The 20,236-nt window shown below is 39.3% G+C and overlaps 2 protein-coding genes across 2 annotated transcripts in view; one reads left to right on the top strand and one right to left on the bottom strand.

The window, feature by feature from the left end:
- The window catches only part of asnsd1 (asparagine synthetase domain containing 1), a 78,717-nt gene extending 65,744 nt beyond the window's left edge, over positions 1-12,973 (bottom strand). The window contains exon 1 of the mRNA XM_043692830.1: positions 12,886-12,973. The gene's annotated coding sequence lies outside the window, so the exon portion shown is untranslated. The remainder of the gene's footprint in view (positions 1-12,885) is intronic.
- slc40a1 (solute carrier family 40 member 1) overlaps positions 12,332-20,236 on the top strand; it is a 59,493-nt gene continuing 51,588 nt past the window's right edge. The window contains exons 1-3 of the mRNA XM_043692831.1: positions 12,332-12,762; positions 12,948-13,015; positions 19,605-19,764. Of these exons, the coding sequence (XP_043548766.1) occupies positions 12,723-12,762; positions 12,948-13,015; positions 19,605-19,764 (268 nt within the window). The 5' untranslated portion in view covers positions 12,332-12,722. The remainder of the gene's footprint in view (positions 12,763-12,947; positions 13,016-19,604; positions 19,765-20,236) is intronic.

Raw genomic sequence — 20,236 nt, 5'->3', positions numbered from 1 at the left:
AGGTAGGGTGGGAAGAGGTGTAATCCAGGTAGCTGTGGGAGTCGGTGGGTTTGTAAAAAATGTCGGTGTCAAGTCGGTCGTCATTAATGGAGATGGAGAGGTCTAGGAAGGGGAGGGAGGTGTCAGAGATGGTCCAGGTAAATTTAAGGTCAGGGTGGAATGTATTGGTGTAGTTGATGAATTGCTCAACTTCCTCGCGGGAGCATGAGGTGGCGCCAATGCAGCCATCAATGTAGCGGAGGAAGATGTTGGGAGTGGTGCCAGTGTAATTACGGAAGATGGATTGTTCTACGTAGCCAACAAAGAGACAGACATAGCTGGGGCCCATATGTGTGCCCATGGCTACCCCTTTGGTCTGGAGGAAGTGGGAGGATTCAAAGGAGAAATTGTTAAGGGTGAGGACCAGTTCAGTATAGGAAGAGGCTGAGTAGGCTGGGGTTGTTTTCCCTGGAGTGTTGGAGGATGAGGGGTGACTTTATAGAAGTTTATAAAATCATGGACAGGATAAATAGACAAGGTCTTTTTCCTGGGTTGGGGGATTTCTAAACTATAGGGAATTAGTTTAGAATGAGAGGGGAAAGATTTAAAAGGGACCTAAGAGGCAACTTTTTCACTCAAAGTGTGGTGCGTGTATGGAATGAGCTTCCAGAGGAAGTGGTGGAGGCTGGTACAATAACAACATTTTAAAGACATCTTGATGGGTATATGAATAGGAAGGGTTCTGAGGGATTTGGGTCAACTGCTAACAAATGGGACAAGATTAGTTTAGGATATCTGGTCAGCATGGACGAGTTGAACCGAAGGATTTGTTTCCGTGCTGTAGTTTTCTATGACTCTAATTCTATTTTCTAGAACGGAACACTCAATTTTTTTTATAATGTCCTGATTAACAAGTGCTACCACTTTTCATGAATTGTAACCCCCAGCTCCTCTGCTTCTGTATTTCAATAAAACTATATTTCTAATGGATGGTAGCTTAATTATTCATGCTAGAAAATATACAACCTTAAACCTAGCTGAACCAAAGTTTATTTGTCAGTTTCATTCACAATCTATAAATTTGTTCATATATTTTTGTATTTTGTCACCATCACCTGCTGTGGTAAATTCATCTCATAACTTGTGTGAGCGGCACGGTGGCACAGTGGTTAGCACTGCTGCCTCACAGCGCCTGAGACCCGGGTTCAATTCCCACCTCAGGAGACCCACTGTGTGGAGTTTGCATGTTCTCCCCGTGTCTGCGTGGGTTTCCTCCGGGTGCTCCGGTTTTCTCCCACAGTCCAAAGATGTGCAGGTCAGGTGAATTGGCCATGCTAAATTGTCCGTAGTGTTAGGTAAGGGGTAAATGTAGGGGTATGGGTGGGTTGCGCTTCGGCGGGTCAGTGTGGACTTGTTGGGCCGAAGGGCCTGTTTCCACACTGTAATGTAATGTAATCTAATCTAATCTAAAACTTGAATTTGATATTGGCCAACGCTTTTCAAACTGTAATTCCCATTGTCTCACTTGCATCTATAAATGTTCAAAGTCAAACTTATGCTTGCATTTCTGGTGGGCAGCATCAAATTACACTCCAGCTCTTCATGCTCATGACTATAGGAACAGCAAGTACTAGTTCACTGCCAAATTATATTAGTTGTACAGATATATTACACCTTCCATCCTTTCCAAGTGTTACGGCACGGGGTAAACACCTTTGCTGATTTAAACCCAACACAGAGAAGCTCACCTCACGCCGTAATCTGTTAAATTTCGAGACCTGTTGCAGAACTATCCCAGATTTCACTACTTAAAGTAAAAATTAATAATTTTCTTCTTTAAGTCCAACAAAGAACATTAGAACTACTACTTACAACTCCTTTCTTTTCAACCTATCTTTTACCTCCCACTCTACAATACTGGTCTGATAAAAAACCCCCGAATAAGATTTACAAAAAGTTAATCACGTTTCAAAACCAGTCAGCTTTGTCAATTCTCCTCTGTAGATTTTCCTCTGTAGATTTTCGTTTGGGTTTTCCTGGGCCATCTCTTCTTCGGTCTTCTGCTGCACAACTTTCCTTGTGGATGGGTACCTTTCAGCGAGCTATTTGGCTGGCAGTCTAGTTTGTTGGTGCTCTCGGCAATTCTTCCCCCTAACTGTTCAAAATGTCTGGTTTTATACCCCAAAACATTGGATGATTTCATTGGCTCGATGTCATCAAAATATTAAATTCAAATTCAATTGGACTTTGGTCACTGGGATATAATTTAAACGGTCTGGCCGAATTTGAATTTGTTTCTATATAACACAGAACCAGCAACTCAGCACTGGCTATTTGTGTAAACCAAATGTTATATTTTTAAATTGTTCAGCACACTCTGTGCTTTCAGTCCTTGCCAGCTTCCTCTCTCTCTTAAAGATACAGTACACACCTACACCTTCATAACATCTCCCTCCTAAAGAAAAAGTTCACCATTATAATGAAAAGATGGCGTCATTTTTTTCTCTATTCTTTAACCACATTACCATGGCATACACATGACTTCAATCTAAGTTCATATTAACGTCTTCCCACACATATATAACATTAAATAGATACCAATTTCATCTATACTTTATCAGTTAAATCTGTGATAATACGTCTGCGATTATATTCTTATGACCCACAACATGTACAATTTGTAAATTAAAAATCTGTAACATAAGACGCCAATGAAATGGTCTCATATTCCTGTCTTTAAAGCATTCCAAGAATGCAGGAGGATTGTGATCCATGTACACAACTGTCTCTGACACATTATTCGTGACATGCACATTAAAATGTTGTAAGGCCAGTACCAAACTCAATAATTCTTTTACAATCATGGAGTACTTCCTCTGGGGGATGTTGAGTTTATTTGAAAAGTAACCAACTGGCAGTTCAATCCCATCCTCATCTTCCTGTAGCAATACAGTTCCAACCCCTATGTCACTAGCATCGATGGCCACCTTGAAGTGTTTCAAAAAGGTTGGTGTAGCTAAAACTGGTGTGGTGGTTAATATTGCTTTCAAATGGTTGAATGCCTCCTGGCATTGTCCTTTCCATCGAAACTTTGAGTTCTTCTTCAGCAAATCAGTTAATTGTGCCACTACACCGCTGAAGTTTGGAACAAACTTCTGATAGCATCTGCTTAGTCCCAAGAATCGAAGCACCTCTTTCTTCGAAGTTGGTCCTGGCCTTCATCCTTCTGTTCTGTGGGGTCAACCTTCCATGATCAATGTAACATCCCAAGAACGTCATCTGTACTTTCACAAATTCAGTTTTGTTTAACTTTTTACCTGTTTTGCTTCTTCTAGTCATTCAAAGAGCTCTGCCAACTGTACCATGTGATCTATCCAAGATTTGATAAAGATCACTGCATCATCCAAATAGACTGCCCTGTTTGCTAATCCAGCCACAATTCTGTTCATGAGTCTTTGGAGTATGGTGGGTGTGTTTTTCATTCCAAAGGGCATCACTTTGAATTGATATAGCCCATTTGGGGTTACAAACACAGAAATTTCTTTCATCGTCTCTGATAAAGGTACCTGCCAATAACCACATATTAAGTGGTGTAACTGGCTTGTCCAACTTTCTCGATACAGTCCTCCAATCTTGGTATTGGATATGAGTTCAATTTTGAAAGGGCGTTGACTTTCCGATAATCCACACAAAATCGTTGAGACAGATAACTTACTAACCTATCCCACTCTTCAAGGACGTTTTCATTTTTTAACATATTTTGAGGCACATCAAAATCCACAACACCTGGATTTGATTCCTCACTCTGGGGGCAGTAACAAGCACCTGTTTCTCCAGTTCTTGCTTTCTCTCTAGGGTAATACAGTTTCAACATGTTCACATAACATACCCGATATTATTTTTTCCTATCTAGCATCTTTACTAGGTAGTTCACCTGACTTAACTTTTTCTCAATCTGATAGGGACCACTAAACCTGACTTTGAAGGGATCTCCTATCACTGGTAACAGTACTAACGCATCATCCCCTCTGGAAAATGTCGAGTCTCAGAGTTTTTATCTGTCATCTGCTTCATTCTATGCTGTGCCCTCTTTATGTGCTGTTTAGCTAACTCAACTACATGATTTAATCTCTCCCTCACCTCCAATACATAATCTAAGTGTGAGGTCTCTGACTTTGGTCCCGTCAATTTCTCTTTATTAATTTCAAAGGGCCTCTCACTTCACGTCCAAATATTAACTCGAGGGAGTAAACTGAGTAGATTCACTTGGGGCATCTCTAATGGCAAACAATACAAATGGGATGTCTTTATCTCAATCATTCGGGTAATCCTGACAGTATGCTCTCAACATGGCCTTCAAGGTCTGATGCCACCTTTCTAAAGCTCCCTGGGAGTCAGGATGATACACACTTGATTTACAGTGCTGCATTCCTAAATTATCCATGACTTTCTGAAACAGCCTAACAATAAAATTAGACCCTTTGTCTGACTGAATCTCTCTGGGTAGCCCATTCCGCGTGAAGAAAGCAATTAACTCTGAAATGTAATTGCCTCTGGAAATCTGGAAGACACATCCATTATGGATAACAAGTACTGTTCCCAATTTTAGTTCTCGGAAGGAGACCTACACAATCAATTATAACCCGTGTGAGAGGTTCTTCGAAAGCAGGAATTGGCAACAAAGGTCCTGGTTTTATATTGCCTGTGTCTTACCTACCATTTGGCACATATGATACATATGGCAAAAGTTAACCATATCCATGTGCATTCCAGGCCAATAAAAGTGTTTTTGTACCTTAGCCAGAGTCTTTCGTACCCCTAGGTGACCTAGTTCATGTGTTACCCGTAACACTTCCTGTCTGTATGCTACTGGCCACATAATCTGGTGCACTTCAGCCTATTTCCCCTTCTGCACTAACCTGCTGTGGTCTCCATTTTCATCTTAGGATTCTTTCTTTCATATAACAACCCTCAGGAATATTCTCTGCCTCCTTTTCAGAGTACGCATTCCCATATATATCTTTTATATATATCTTTTATTGTCTTGTCATTCTGTTACAAGTCCTTTACTATGTTCACTAATGCCACTGGCTTCCCTTCTTTTTCATCTTTTCTCACAGTGCCTTTCTTTAATAATCAGCACTGTGACTTTACGTGTCCACTTCACCACAGTGGAAACACCTGAGGCCTTTTACTTCCTTTCCACCCTCTTGGGCTTTTTTTTAAACCTGTAGTAGACACTTACCAGTGTTCTCCACCCTTTGTTTCATAGCGTCGGATCCCCTCTTCTCCCAACTTCTGTTCCCCACAGGATGAAATTCTGGCTGGAAGCTTGTCTTATGCACAAACATGTATTCATATACTAATTCTGCTGCTCTTCTCACTTTCTGAATTTTCTGTTCCTCCACGTGAATTCTTACCATTATTGGAAGTGAGTTTTTAAACTCCTCCAGCAGAATAATCTGTCTTTGAGCCTGAAAGGTCTTATCTACCTTTAAGGCTTACACTCAACAACCAAAATGACTATGTTTAATTCTTTTGAAGTCAACGTAAGTGTGACCTGGTTCCTTCTTTATGTTTCTGAACTGCTGTCTATATGCTTCTGGTACCAATTCATAAGCACTTAAAATAGCCTGTTTGACCTCTTCATAATCTCTTGACCCCTCATCTGACAGCGTGGCAAATACCTCATTAGCTCTGCCTACCAGTTTAGTCTGAACCAGCATTACCCATAAATCCTCAGACCACCCCATCTGCCCAGCCAATTTTTCAAATGAAATAAAGAAGGCTTTACATCTTTCTCATCAAAATGTGGCAGAGTTTTGACATATTTGTACATATCATTACCTTCTCTTTTAATCTCCATCCTGTTAACTTGACTTTACTGACTTTTCCAGTTCAAATTCTCTTTATTTCTTTTTCCTCTCACTCTTACTTCTCTCTGTCTTTCTCTTTCTCTCTCTCCCTTTCTTTTCTCTCTCTTTGTTTATTCTCTAATTCCATGTTTTCGGTTGTAATTTAAGGTTTTCTATCTCTACTGCATTTGTCTGTTTCTCTGACACACCTAAGTATTTGAATAATTCCATTACAATTTCAGCTTTACTTTAGTTCTTGGTTAAACCCAATTCTAATCTCTTTGCTAAGAGTATGGTCTTTTCTTTCTAAACTTTCTTAACAAATTTGATAATTATTTTCAAACCCCAGAACCTCTTTAGCCATTTAAGCGCCATTTCTCTCACTTTTAACTTAACCAACCACAAGTGGGTTTCCTCTGGGTGCTCCGGTTTCCTCCCACAGTCCAAAAATGTGCAGGTTAGGTGAATTGGCCATGCTAAATTGCCCGTAGTGTTAGATGAAGGGATAAATGTAGGAGAATGGGTCTGGGTGGGTTGCGCTTCGGCGGGTTGGTGTGGACTTGTTGGGCCGAAGAGCTGTTTCCACACTATAAGTAATCTAATCTAATCTAAAAAAAAGTAACCACAATTAAACAAATTGTCTCACCTACGTTTTATTTAAAGATCTAGGATACTAATCGGCAAGTATTTAAATCTACTGGGCTCTTATTATATCCGAAATCAATTCAAATCTGTCCAAATCTCAGACTGGACCTGTCTAAACCTATGCCGGAGATGTGTTGCTGGAAAAGCGCAGCAGGTCAGGCAGCATCCAGGGAACAGGAGAATCGACATTTCGGGCATAAGCCCTTCTTCAGGAATGAGGAAAGTTTGTCCAGCAGGCTAAGATAAAAGGTAGGGAGGAGGGACTTGGGGGAGGGGCGTCGGAACCTATCGCATTTCCGACGCCCCTCCCCCAAGTCCCTCCTCCCTACCTTTTATCTTAGCCTGCTGGACAAACTTTCCTCATTCCTGAAGAAGGGCTTATGCCCGAAACGTCGATTCTCCTGTTCCCTGGATGCTGCGCGCTTTTCCAGCAACACATCTCCGGCTCTGATCTCCAGCATCTGCAGACCTCACTTTCTCCTGTCTAAACCTATCCAAATCACGAATCCGAGACCCAAACAGTTCAAATCCTGGCGATGAGCCCCCAAACTCTTATGACATGGGGTAAACCCCTCTGCTAATTTAAACCCGACACACCGAGAAGTTCACCTCACATCATAACCTGTTAAATTTCAAGAGGCAAAGAACTATCCCAGATTTCACTATTTAAAATAAAAATTAACAATTTTCTTCTTTAAGTCCAAGAGAGAACATTAGAACTACTATTTACAACTCATTTCTCTTAAAGCTATCTTTTACCTCCCACTCTACAATACTGGTCTGATTAAAAAACCCCAATTAAGATTTACAAAAAATTAATTACGCTTCAAAATCAGTCAGCTTTGTCAATTCTCCTTTGTAGATTTTCCTCTGGGTTTTTCTGGCTCATCTCTTCTTCAGTCTTCTGCTGCACAACTTACTTGTGGACAGGTACCTTTCAGCGAGCTATTTGGTTGGCAGTCTATTTTGTTGGTGCTCTCGGCAGATCTCCCCCTAACTGTTCAAAATGTCTGGTTTTATACCTCAAAACATTGGATCATTTCATTGGTTTGATATCAACAAAACATTAAGTTCAAATTCAATTGGACTTTGGTCACTGGGGCATAATTTAAACTGACTGGCTGAATTTGAATTTGTTTCTACACAACTCAGCACTGGCTATTAGTGTCAACTAAATGTTAAATTTTTAAATTGTTCAGCACACTCTGTGCTTTCAGTCCTTGCCAGCTTCCTTTCTCTCTTAAACGTACAGTACACACCTACACCTTCATAATAAAGTCATGCTGATTTTCTTCTGCTCCTCCTAACCATCACTTTCCCTAATTCATTAGATGTATTCCTTTCCCACCATCAGCCAATGCTTGTACTGTCCTTTCTCCTCCTTTACTTAAAACTGACATGTTATTCTCTGCTTTCCTCTGAAGTGCTACTCCTGGCTTCACTCTTCTCTGCTACAAAGTGTGACTCCTGTCTTCATTCTGTTTGTTTCACTGCCTTTTGTCTTAAAGCTAAGGAGATTCAGCAGTAGTCGTTTACCAGCTGTATTATGGACCAGGTCAAACCCCCTCAAAATATTTTAATAAACTAGCCTAGACCCTAACTTTTTCTTATTTCAAAGGCAAATATGTAGTGGATATCCCAGGTGTGATGCAATTGGTTAAATCACTCAGCTTTAAGTGAAACAAAATTTATTTAAACACTACAGTTGAAACATAAACAAAAGAAATGGAATTTAGAATAACTCAACTGTTGAAAAATTTAACTGACCCGACACAGCAACTTAACTAAAAAGCTGTTCCAATTTGCGTAACATCCCATAAACACACCCCTTGGTAAAAAATAAATTCAAACACAGGTTGTCACAGGCAGGAGAGACTTCAGAGAGAAATGTCAGCCAGGAATCATCTGTTGAAGGTTGGAACCTTTCTCTGCACTGAAGCAGCTTCTCCACTACAGCTAAACCAGCAACTTCTCACTGTTACAACTAAACAAAACTAGAAAAAAAACCTCAACTGGGAGAACTGGCCACTGCCCTACCATTGTTAAACTAGGGTCTTTCCAAACATTTCAATACATCTGCCTTTAGGACCTCTCTTAAAAAAACCCCAAGGACAAAATAACGTTGTTAAAGTGACTGCATTGTCACACCTACAAACACTATTGCAATAAGTGGTCAATTTCTATTACCTTGCAAAAATATTAACCAACAGCATGGAGCTACATTCAATCTCTTTCAGTAGTGGGGATAACACAACAGCTAAGTGTCTGAGATCTGTACTTTGGGGAGAGAATATGGGAAGAAAGAAGCCAGGAAGCAGCACTTTGGAAAGTAGTATCTGATGTTATTTTTATCTGAGTAAGGATATGTACACAGTGCCTTACTTGTGCTGTCATTCAGTGTCAAATATGGGAAATTGATTTGTATGATAATGCTGGATTGCTCATGGACAATTGACCATGGTGTCCTATATTCTTCTGCTCCTACAATCACAGAAGAGGAACATATATTTTTCTTCTGACAGCACATGCACATTATTTGATGTTTTTCCCCATCCGTCGCTAAGTCAAATTAGCACAATATATGAGGAAAAGAATAGCCTGGTCCTAGTGAAGGTCTCCAGCATCACACTTTTTGATTTACTTCCTCAATGTTGTCTTACCTAATAATAACTAGGGTGGCCTTTTTTAAAAAAGGATGAAGGCATTAAATTGCTGCAATCCTTGCCAGTGCAGCTGTGCTCCCCATCAATGTACACTACCCGTGCTGTAAAGCAGCAGTCCTAACATTTTGATATTTCTGATATCCTGTGCCCCTTCCTGTTTACTCTAAATGAATGATTTTTTGCAGCTAGGTTGCTTTGCAGAATTGCCTGTGTCAAACCTTTCTGACCATTCTGTTTCACAATATGTTCCTTACATTTGTGCATTTCTCCTTCCTCAATTATCTACAATGACAAGGCACAATTCTTGCTTATCAGGGGAAGTAGTTTTCACATTTTGAGTTAGTCTTGAAAAGTACCATAAACACTCACAAAAACATACTTTAGATGCGGTAAATCTAAAAATAAAAATAGAATATTTGGAAATACTCAAGCAGATCAGATAACATCTGTGGAGAGAGAGAGAAAGACGGAGTTAACTTTTTAAATTGATGACTTTTCATCAATTGAAAGTTCTGTGAAGGACTTAAGGTAACCTCATCAATAATGAGCTACAATGGAATTATTTTTCTCTATGTTATTCCATTATACCTAAACTGCCTGTCAGAAATTCTGAATTCTTTTATCTATTAAGATGAAAACTTACTCTAATATTTAAATTTCAAGGCATTTTGTATGATTTCACAAGCTTGTTGAAACCTGTTTTGGGCCAGACCAGAATCCCTCAAAATATTTTAAGAAGGTAGTCTAGACCCTAATATTTTCCTTTTTGAAAGGGTGTGATATGATGTGATGCAACTGGTCAAACCACTCGGCTTTAAGCAAAACAGAGTTTATTTAAGCACTACAGTTGAACCAAGAACAAAAGAAAGTGGAACTCAGAATAACTTAACTATTGGAAAACATAACCGCCCCAATACAGTAACTATTACTAATTAACTGTTCCAAAACAGTAACATCTCATAAACATCCCCTTGGCAAAAAGGTAAATTCAAACCGATTCTTGCGGACAGAACGGAAAGATTTCAGAGAAAGTCAGAGGAATCCTTTATTGAAGCTGGCAACTCTTCTGGACTCCAACATTTTGTGACTGCTACAGCAAAAAGCAAACTAGAAAAACTAGAACTGGGAAAACTGTCCACTCCCCTTCCATTGTGGAACGGTTACTTCCTGGACTCTTCAGTGTCTCTGCCTGACCTCTCTTCAAAAAAAGCTAAAGATAAAATTACCTTTTTAAAGTGACAGCATCATCATAAACCTAATAAAAATGTTAGAATCACATTCTTAATGTGTAAGTCTTATCATGATTTAACAAATGTTAATGAAATATAAAAGTAAGAGTGAATGTCAGTTCTGGTAATCTTGGATCAATATAATATATTCTGCTTGCTAAAATGGTGCAAGCAATTGTTTCAGCAAAGGAAAATGTTGGGGATTCAGTGCATCATAAAGGTCGGCATCATAAAGGTCAGGAAGTTTAAAATTTGGTGAATGACATGTCAAGCATCACCCCTATCTTATTTTCAAATACCAAACAGCTTTTATTGGTTTTCACACTTTGTTTCTTTGGGGCAGACAATGGTGTAGCAGTGATGTCACTGGACTCATAATCCAGAATGCCAGGCCAATCCTCTGGGGACCATGATACACAGTAAAATTTTAATTGAATAAAAAGCCAGCATAATGGGAAGCATGTGACCACTTTAGATTTTTGTAAAAACCCATCTGATTTTCTAATGTCATCTAGGGAGTGAAATTTGCTGGCCTTATCTACTTTGGTTGACATGTGACTCCAGGCCCATAGCAATAGTTGAACCTTAACAACGTTCTGGCCAATTAGGGATGGGCAATAAATGCTGACCCATCCAGGATGCCCCACATCCCTTGATTAAATTAAAAAGTCTTATAGTCTCACTATATCTGACTATGCCAGTAATATGATAGATCACTACAATATTGCTCTTTTTAGTTATTCAACAAAAGAAAAGCCACAAAGTGACTTCAGCATCACTTTAAACAAGTTTTAGGTATTAGAGGGAGGGTGAGTAAATTTACATTGAAATTACTTTGGACATTTATAGCATCATCTACTCCACTTCTTGTAGCACAGTATCATTTAATGAGAATCCACTTTAAACTGACATGATTAACTCATACAGTATGGATTTGTTGGTTTAAACTTCTATTAATGTTCTGGTTATAGTAATATTTACAGTTAAATAGTAGAAGTAAATTCTCAAATGGTGAATTATTTCTGGGGTAATCTGGCTAGTGGTCCCTGTGCTCTCAGCAAGATGTTGTGAAACTTGAAAGGGTTCAGGAAAGATTTACAAGGATGCTGCCGGAATAGATAGTTTGAACTGTAGAGAAGGGTGAATAGGCTGGGACTATTTTCTCTGGAATGTGGGAAGCTGAGGGGCAACATCATTGAGGTTTATAAAATCATGTGGGGCATAGATGGGGTGATTGGCCAAAGTAGCAGCAAATTACTGCAAATGCTGGAATATGTACTAAAAATAAAAACAAAAAATGCTGGAGATCCCTACGGGTCAGGCAGCATCCATGGAGAGACAGCAAGCAAGAGGGATTTGGAATGCTTACAGCGTTTGAAAGGCATCTGGATGGGTACATGAATAGGAAGGGTTTAGAGGGATTTGGACCAAATGCTGGCGAATGGGACTAGATTAATTTAGGATATTGGGTAGGCATGGACGGGTTGGTAAAAACAATGACTGCAGATGCTGGAAACCAGATTCTGGATTAGTGGTGCTGGAAGAGCACAGCAATTCAGGCAGCATCCGAGGAGCAGTAAAATCCTCGGATGCTGCCTGAACTGATGGACGAGTTGGATCAAACAGTCTGCTTCCATTCTGTACATCTCCACGGCCGGAAAATATGGAGAACATTAAATACAACTGGATGCTAATTTGTAAACAGTGTTGGACAGGCAAAGACCCCATTGCGCCGTTGCGTTACGGTATTCCTGTTACACCTATAGTATTGGACACTGGAAGTGATCGATGACGTTACAGTCTTTTCGAGTTTCTCCAAGCCCCAAATGAAAATACAACTGAAGGAATAGAAAATGCTGGGCACAGCCCTTTCTCGTGCGGCGTACGCGGAAGCGATGCGGCTGGTCGTGCTGAGCCACTGAGTGTGCACTCGTCCTGGTGCTGACGCTCCAGCTCACCATTTGCATGGCTTTAGTTGTCAGTTGGCAAATGTAAGCTACACGTCACGGGGCCGGGCTCTCTCCTCAGGAAATACCTTTGAACAGAGACTTCAAAACTCCCAAATGATGTGAACTGTTCAATTTTGGGAGCCGGACCGTGCGGCTGGTCTCATGGCTGCGAGGGGTTAGAGCTAACATTATATTTTAGCAACAACACTTTTCCGACTTCAGCTACAGTGCTAGCTAAGTCTGGAAATTCTAATTATAACAACCAGCGGCGCTTGCCTTTTCAGAAACTGTTTATAGGGTACATTCGAAATCAGATCTTTTTTTAAAGAAAACTATAATTAAGAGAAAGAATCAGAATCCCGTTAAGAACCCTTCTAAACGTAACAAAAATTACCTTGAAATATGGAGAAGACTGAAAGCACGTCTAAGAAGAGCTGCTGCGGTAAGTGCTTTGACTATACAGCATTTGGAAAGCTTTACATTTAAACTTTTAATGCAGCATTTTGGAAATTATTTGAGAATATTTAATATTCAACCTACGGTATTAAATGTTTTAATGGAGTACCTGACATGCTCTTTGAATTGACTTCATTGAAATGTGTATTTTTCTTGTCCTTTAAACGATAGTCTCATTTGTTGGATACTTCAAGACGACTGGCTTTCTTATTTACCTTTGCCATGGACTGTCAACATGGGTAAGTTCAGCTGCAAAACTTCGACTGTTGCTTTCTTCGGTTCTGTTTTGCTTTCACTGTGTAGCAACTAGCTGGGTAAGGAATCCTCTAGTGGTGGTTATGTTGAAACATCAAAATTAGCTTGGTGTAAGAATTTTCTCTGGTCAGCACTTACAGTGAACTGCCAATCGTTCATGTAGAAGAGGTAAACAGTGAGAATCTTCTCAAATACAGTTACATTTGCAGGCACAGATGTGGACTAGAGGACATCATAGTGACACTTTACAGTGGTATTGGTATTGATTTGAAATACTGTAACACACATTTCAATGTTTGGGAAAGTTACCTTCGTGCACAGATGGTCTGACCTAATTGAATGTTTCAAAAAAATATATAAAAGTCCCCCATTCAAAAGGGACTATATGATATAAGCTTGTCATCAAAATAGGAGAGAGCAACTATGTGATTCTGGACAACGGTCCCAAGACCAGCATAAGTCAAATGGAAAGGATGTTCTTTGGTTCATTAAATCTGACACTCTTTTACAAGTCTATGAAATCCCTTTGATGAAATTAGAAGGGGGAAAAAATACAGATGCAGCAAATTTGAGTCTGTGGAGCCACAGCCTGAGGTGGCATTTGAACTGAAAAGCTGAAGACTGATCAAGAACGTGTGCCTAAGAGGAGAGTGGAGAAAACTCACCTCACGTGGAGATGAAAATCTCAGTCTTTTAGAGAAGGGGGTGTTGTGGCTCTAACTGAGTATACTGATACAGAATTCAATCCTATTTCCAACAACCTTCGCTACAAACAAGAACTTCAATCACTGCTTAATTGTAGACACTTTAGAAAGGCAAAATCAAAACTGTTTTACTTTATATTACAATCTCAGTACTTACTGATCTGAGGAGCGAAGGAGCATGAAATGACGTGAATATTAATGTGGACAATTCTCGTCTTTAAATCAATAGGCTGTATCTTCAACATATAGCCAAGGTCTTGAGTAAATATTCCAGCTGACACTTAAGGGCAGTATTGAGGAGCACTACAGTATCAGATTTGTTGTCTTTTGATGTAAAATTAAATCAAGGCCGACCTCATATTCAGGTGAACAGAAAAAATCTCCGAGCACTAATTAAAGAAGTTCAGGGCTCTTGGCCAACATTCTCTCCTCAATCCACAACTTGAAAACAAGCAATTTGTGGAGTATTACAGTGCAAAGAATATTGTTATGGGAACAGCCATGTCAGAGATTCTTTCAGTGGATTATTTTTCAATTCTGCTTCAAAATGTTTTAACTTTATCTGCTATTGTAATCTTTTTTGGATTCCCTTTCTCTTATTTTGGATAATTTAGAGTTGTATTTCATTCTAGTTTAATTATGAAAGCTTCCTTCATATTTTGCTTGTGCTTCCCTTTATTGATGCTCTGTTCCATTTCTGTTTCTGTCTAACACTGTTTCACAATTCCTAGTTTACTTCAATTCTTACCGCTTTGTCCATTTTGTATGGCTTTTTAATTACATAGCTGGGAGTGATTAGTTTCCTTTTGTACAATGGCACATTATACAGAAAGCAACGTTCCAAACTTTTAAGTCTCTTGATACATTTTGTGCTTCACAGTCTTTATCCCCCAAAAGACAACCTAGTGGAGTTTACATAAATGTATTTTATCTGTACAGGACTCTGCACAGTTTGTGTTACAACTGGGTGCTCAATCAAAGTTTCGCAATTGCAAATACCGGGTATTTGTATTTTTTTTGTGGTGTAAAAGACTCATTCAAGAGATAAACCAGACCATTTGAAGGATAAAAGACATAACATTGTCTGTTTTAGTGGATCTTGTAGCCTTGCTGACATGATGGGTCGCTTTCCAATGTTTCATTGTTCAGTATCATTTCTAATTCAGTGCAGCAGAATATCCACCATTTTAGATGCACACTTGCCATGCCACAGCTTACAAAGTTATCAGCCAAGCTGTGGAAAGGAGCTTAGAATAATTAGATGGTTGTTTTTATCCTGCGCAGACCCGATGGCCTGAAGGGCCTTTTTCTGTGCTGATAACATCTATGACTCTATGATTCCAATCCATATTGCCTGTTACCAGTGAGGGATAATTTCCAGAAATAGACCTGACTAATTTATACCACTAGAAGCAACAAAGCAAGACTTTGCTATCAGCTGGTGTAAGTTCCTGTGCATTTGAAACAACACCCTAATGTATGAGCATATCGAAATAATGGTCCAGATTTTACAAAATTCAAATAATCATTTCTGACATGTAGGTGGAAGTTGTGCACAGGGACCCTGCGGCATTCCCAGCATAGCTGACTCCGAAGGAATTGCCCAGTAAATTGAAGATTCCGCTCAGCAGTTCCGCAACATATGGAAAGTTGTTCCAAAAGTATCCATTTATATCTGAGAATTCGAGAGCTCTGCTGCAATTATATAAATAGCTACTGAAGAATAAAAATGCATTTAAAAACCTGGTCAAACTGTTGAGTAACTACTCATGTGAGCCCATAACTTGCCACACCCATTCTCAATGACATTTCCCCCAGATCCCTTACATCCCCCCACTCCTAACCTGACTGTCCCCTCCTTCTAAGGATCTGATCCCTACCTCCTCACCACTGGAAACAACAGCAGCCCCACTTTTCCCTTCGGGATCTGACACCTCCGCTTCCCTCATTGCCCTTCGTCCTAGGAGCTAACCTGGCCCTCAGGACCCTATTCCACTCTGTCTCCAGATCAGGCACTAACTCTCTTCTTCCAGACCTTGCAGCAACTCTCTCCTGCTGTTGGACTACCATTACCTCTTTCTGGACTTATCATCACACCTCTGCATCCCCCAAGGTTTAACAACACTCTCCTTCTCTGCTGCTAGACCCGACCACCCCTCCTCACCACCTCATCTTGACATATCCCCTGTTCCTGCTGGAAGATCTCACATGACATCTGTAATCGCCTTCCTCAGAACATGACACCCAACTCACTGCTCTCCCTGGAACTTGACACAAACCTCTACTCTGCCTGGCATGCCTGCTTACTTGCCTGCGACTTCCTACTCACCTAGCACCCTCCCCTCCCAGTGCCCTAACCTCACTTTCTCGTACTTACTCTTTCACAGTAGCTGTCAACATGGCTGTCAGTGATGCAGGACCTTTAAATGACAGAATACAGCAAGTGCCTGCAGTGAAAAGGGGGCCATGGTTTGCCATCCTCCCAACCTTTGAACTTGTCAAAATGAAAGTATGGCTCCACATTTCTGAAGGAGCCCTAATCAGAATTTCCTGTCAGAAAAGCAGAGCTCTTTCATTGCTTAAAAAGCATGGAGCAGAGCAGCAACCTGTGTGTTATTGCCACTTCTTGGAAAATCTGGCCCAACACGTTTTGTCTGTGATTGATATCTATAATTACCATATTATGACCTGTGTCTAAGTCCAAATGTTACATAAATAACTTATTTAAAGAAACACACTTTATTGACACAGCTTATCAGGAGGTGACACCCTCTAGGAACTACATTTCTATTTGAAAATAGAACATACTAGGTATTCAAATGATAACCTACCCATGGTATACTGAGGTTGGTAACTTTAACCTGATATCCATTTCATTTTTTAAAGAAAGTATTAGAATGAAAATATATGAGAAGCAGTTCCACTGCATTTTGTTTAAAACTTCCTGAAATAGTTTGGTTGACAATTCACTGTTGTTCAGAACACTGAAAAAACATTTAAACAGCCCTACATTGCATTAATTCAGAAATGATCGCTGCTTTTAATTCCCCCATATATTTAGCTCAGTGTTTGGGGAAGAAAAAAGTTTTTCATTTGTGTATTGCATCTTCCACTTTCTGAAGATTTTATAAGATGTTTCACAGTCAATTAGTTGCTTTCAAATGTCATCATTATTGTTTTGTCAGCAAACATGGCAGAGAAGTTGTACATAGCACGGTTCTACAAATGTCACTCAGATTAAAGGCAATATTGGCTGAGGAATGAATTCAGAAATCTTGAGATATTTTGCATTCACTTAAACAATCAAATGGATTCTTGGTTTAAGTTAAATTAATTAAATAAATGTAACACGTTTCTAATCATGTTTTTCTTATTACATCTTGCTCTATATTTTGCTGTAAATCCTGACTAGGTCTCGAACTCCCAGCTTTATGCCTCAAAGCTAACTTGGCTCCTACTATAGGTGGAATATTATGAGCATTTCTGGGCCTTACACCTTAGAAAAGATATATAGGCCTTGAAAGGACCACAATGTCGATCTTCTGGAATTCCAAGTGTTAAACTACGAGAAGAAATAATGCAAATTAGAGATATATTCTCTTGAATTTAGAAGGTAAAGGGTGACTTGATCAATGTTTTCAAGGTATTATGGGGAACTGATAAGATAAATAGAGGAAACTTTTGTTTTGGTTGCGGAGTCTAGATCTAGGGGGCATAACCTAAAATTGGAGCCAACCTCTTTAGGAGTTTAATTAATAAACACTTCTACAACTAGAGCAGAATTTAGTTTGGAAGTCTCTTCAACAAATGGCAATTACGATAGGCTAACTGTTAATTTTAAATCTAAGATTAATGTTAATCAGTTATATTAAGGGATATAAGGAAAGAGGGATATGTAGAGTTAGGTCACAGATGAACCATGGTCTCATTGAATGGTGGATCAGATATCAACAGGCTAAATGGCTCACTTCTGTTCCTGTGTGTCTATTGTGCTGAGCTGGCACTTAGCAGATAGATTATATAATACAATTGTGGGAGAATGTGCTGCTGATTTGCATCAGGATAATATAATGGCTACCATATGATCTAATAGAATTGAGGATCAGACCTTTATGTTTGCTTTGTATGATTCTCTTTCCCATAAGTATCTGGACAACCACATCCTGCAACAAGCCTTATGTTTGTGGCACAATAGCATCACAATTCTCCATTTATTCGATTTCATTGTGTAATGTCTCATGAAAAGCAGTCTCAGCAGCCAGGGAAAACTTTTGCATGCAAGATGTCAAGCATGGACCATTACAGCACTGTGTAAATCTGGCAAGGATGTTCCCTGAGGTCAGAAAGATGCGTGCAGAGGTCATGTAGATTGTCTTCAAGGCCAAGATGATTGACCTAAAAGCATTTACCTAAAGTATAAGTTTTTTAGGAACAGAAACTTAGAAACAGAAAATTTGCATCACAGAAGAAAGCAATTAGGCCCATCAAGGCTGTGCCAACTAAAAAAACCTCTCTCACTTCTCTCTACTTGCAGCTCTTGGTCAGTACACTTTAGGTTATTGCGCCTCAAATATATATCCAAATATTCTTTAAATGTAATGAGGGTTTCTTCCTGTATTATCTTTTCAGATAATTGGATCAAGATGCAAACCATCTCCTCGGAGATAACAATTCTCCCTAACTCACCTTTAATCCTTCTGCCAATTACTTCTATGCCCACTGGTTATTGATTTCTCTGCGAAGGGAAACAGATTCTACCTTTTCACTGTATCTAGAACCCACATTATTTTATAACCCTCAATCAGTCCTCACTTCAAACTCCACTGTTTTGCCATTTGGAAGCTATTGTAATTAATTATACTACAGAGCTTTTTCCATTATAGGCTATCATTTGAACTCTTACCAAAGACTTTTCTCATTGAGTGTTAGAGATTGTTTGAAACTTCCTGAAATAGCTTGGTTGTCAATTCAGTGTTGTTCAGAACACTGCAAAACACTGAAACAGCCCTACATTGCACTAACTCAGAAACAATTGCTGCATTTAATTCCCTCATACTTCTAGCTCAGTACTGGGGGAAGAAGAAAGATTTTTCATTTATATCTTGCATCTTTCATGTTCTGAAGATTTTATAAGATGCTTCACAGTCATTTGCTTTCAAAGGTCATTGTTATTGTTTTGTCAGCAAGCATGGCAGAGAATTTGTAACGTAGCATGGTTCTGCAAATGTCACTGAGATTAAAGACAATGTTGGTGGAGGAATGAGTTCTGTAATCTTGAGATATTTTGCATTCACTTAAATAATCAGATGGATTCTTGTTTAAGCTATTAATAACACACTTCTAACCATGCAATGACTATTACATATTGCTTATGCTTTGCTGTAAATCCTGACTGGGCCTCGAACTCACAGCCTTATGTCTTAAAGCTGACAAACCTGATGAATTATGTCTTTTTCAATAAAAATGACTTTGCTGTTTCTCCAATTCTCCCAAAACTAAAATGAAAATGGAACATTTATAGAAAACATTTACACTGTTTCATCCTTTATGAGATCTTAATTTCAATCTAATCCGAGTTCAAGAAGGGAAAATTGCATCCATTCTACTTGTCAACTATCTGTCTTGGTGTCTTCCGTATAATGTTATTAACAGACATAGCTTATTATGCTTTCTCAATACGTATCTTGACCGTAGGCCATTTTCAAATTGGTTACTCAGTGAACACACTATGCTAATCTATACTTCAGCAAATTTAAATGTTAAAAAATAATTTTAATTAAAAAGAGACTTTTATCTGGGTTATACTGGAGTACATATTTGTTGAATGTATTGTTTGGCTTGTGCTAAACAGAATTGTGTTTTGTTGCAGGGAGATAGGATGTGGCACTTTGCTGTGTCATTGTTTTTGGTGGAACTTTATGGCAACAATCTGCTTCTGACTGCTGTCTATGGACTGGTTGTGGCAGGATCTGTATTATTGCTGGGAGCCATCATTGGTGACTGGGTGGACAGAACTCCCAGGCTTAAAGGTATGACCTAATGCATTGAACCTTTACTATTGTAGTGTATTCTTTTTGACAATTTAGCTTTTCAAAAAATCTAATTCTTTATGCATTGCATGATATGAGATTGAATAAAGTGTAGAATAATGTGGATAATTTTAAATAGCACTGCAGCATTCTGTTATGGGAGCACTGAAATTGGAATCGATTATTCAGTCCATTGATCCTGCTCTGTTATTTGATTATAACATGCCTGAGTGGTACCATAATCTAGTTAACCATCTTTGCTTATGGGAGAAAGTGAGGACTGCAGACGCTGGAGATCAGAGCTGAAAATGTGTTGCTGGCAAATCGCAGCAGGTCAGGCAGCATCCAAGGATCAGGAGAATCGATGTTTCGGGCATAAGCCCTTCTTCAGGAATGAGGAAAGTGTGCCAACCAGGCTAAGATAAAAGGTAGGGAAGAGGGACTTGGGGGAGGGACGTTGGAAATGTGATAG

This window comes from Chiloscyllium plagiosum, chromosome 7, assembly GCF_004010195.1.
Source record: "Chiloscyllium plagiosum isolate BGI_BamShark_2017 chromosome 7, ASM401019v2, whole genome shotgun sequence".
NCBI classification, from domain to species: Eukaryota; Metazoa; Chordata; class Chondrichthyes; order Orectolobiformes; family Hemiscylliidae; genus Chiloscyllium; species Chiloscyllium plagiosum.
Note: the sequence above shows the minus strand (reverse complement) of the source record. Positions and strands in the feature narration are given on the sequence as shown.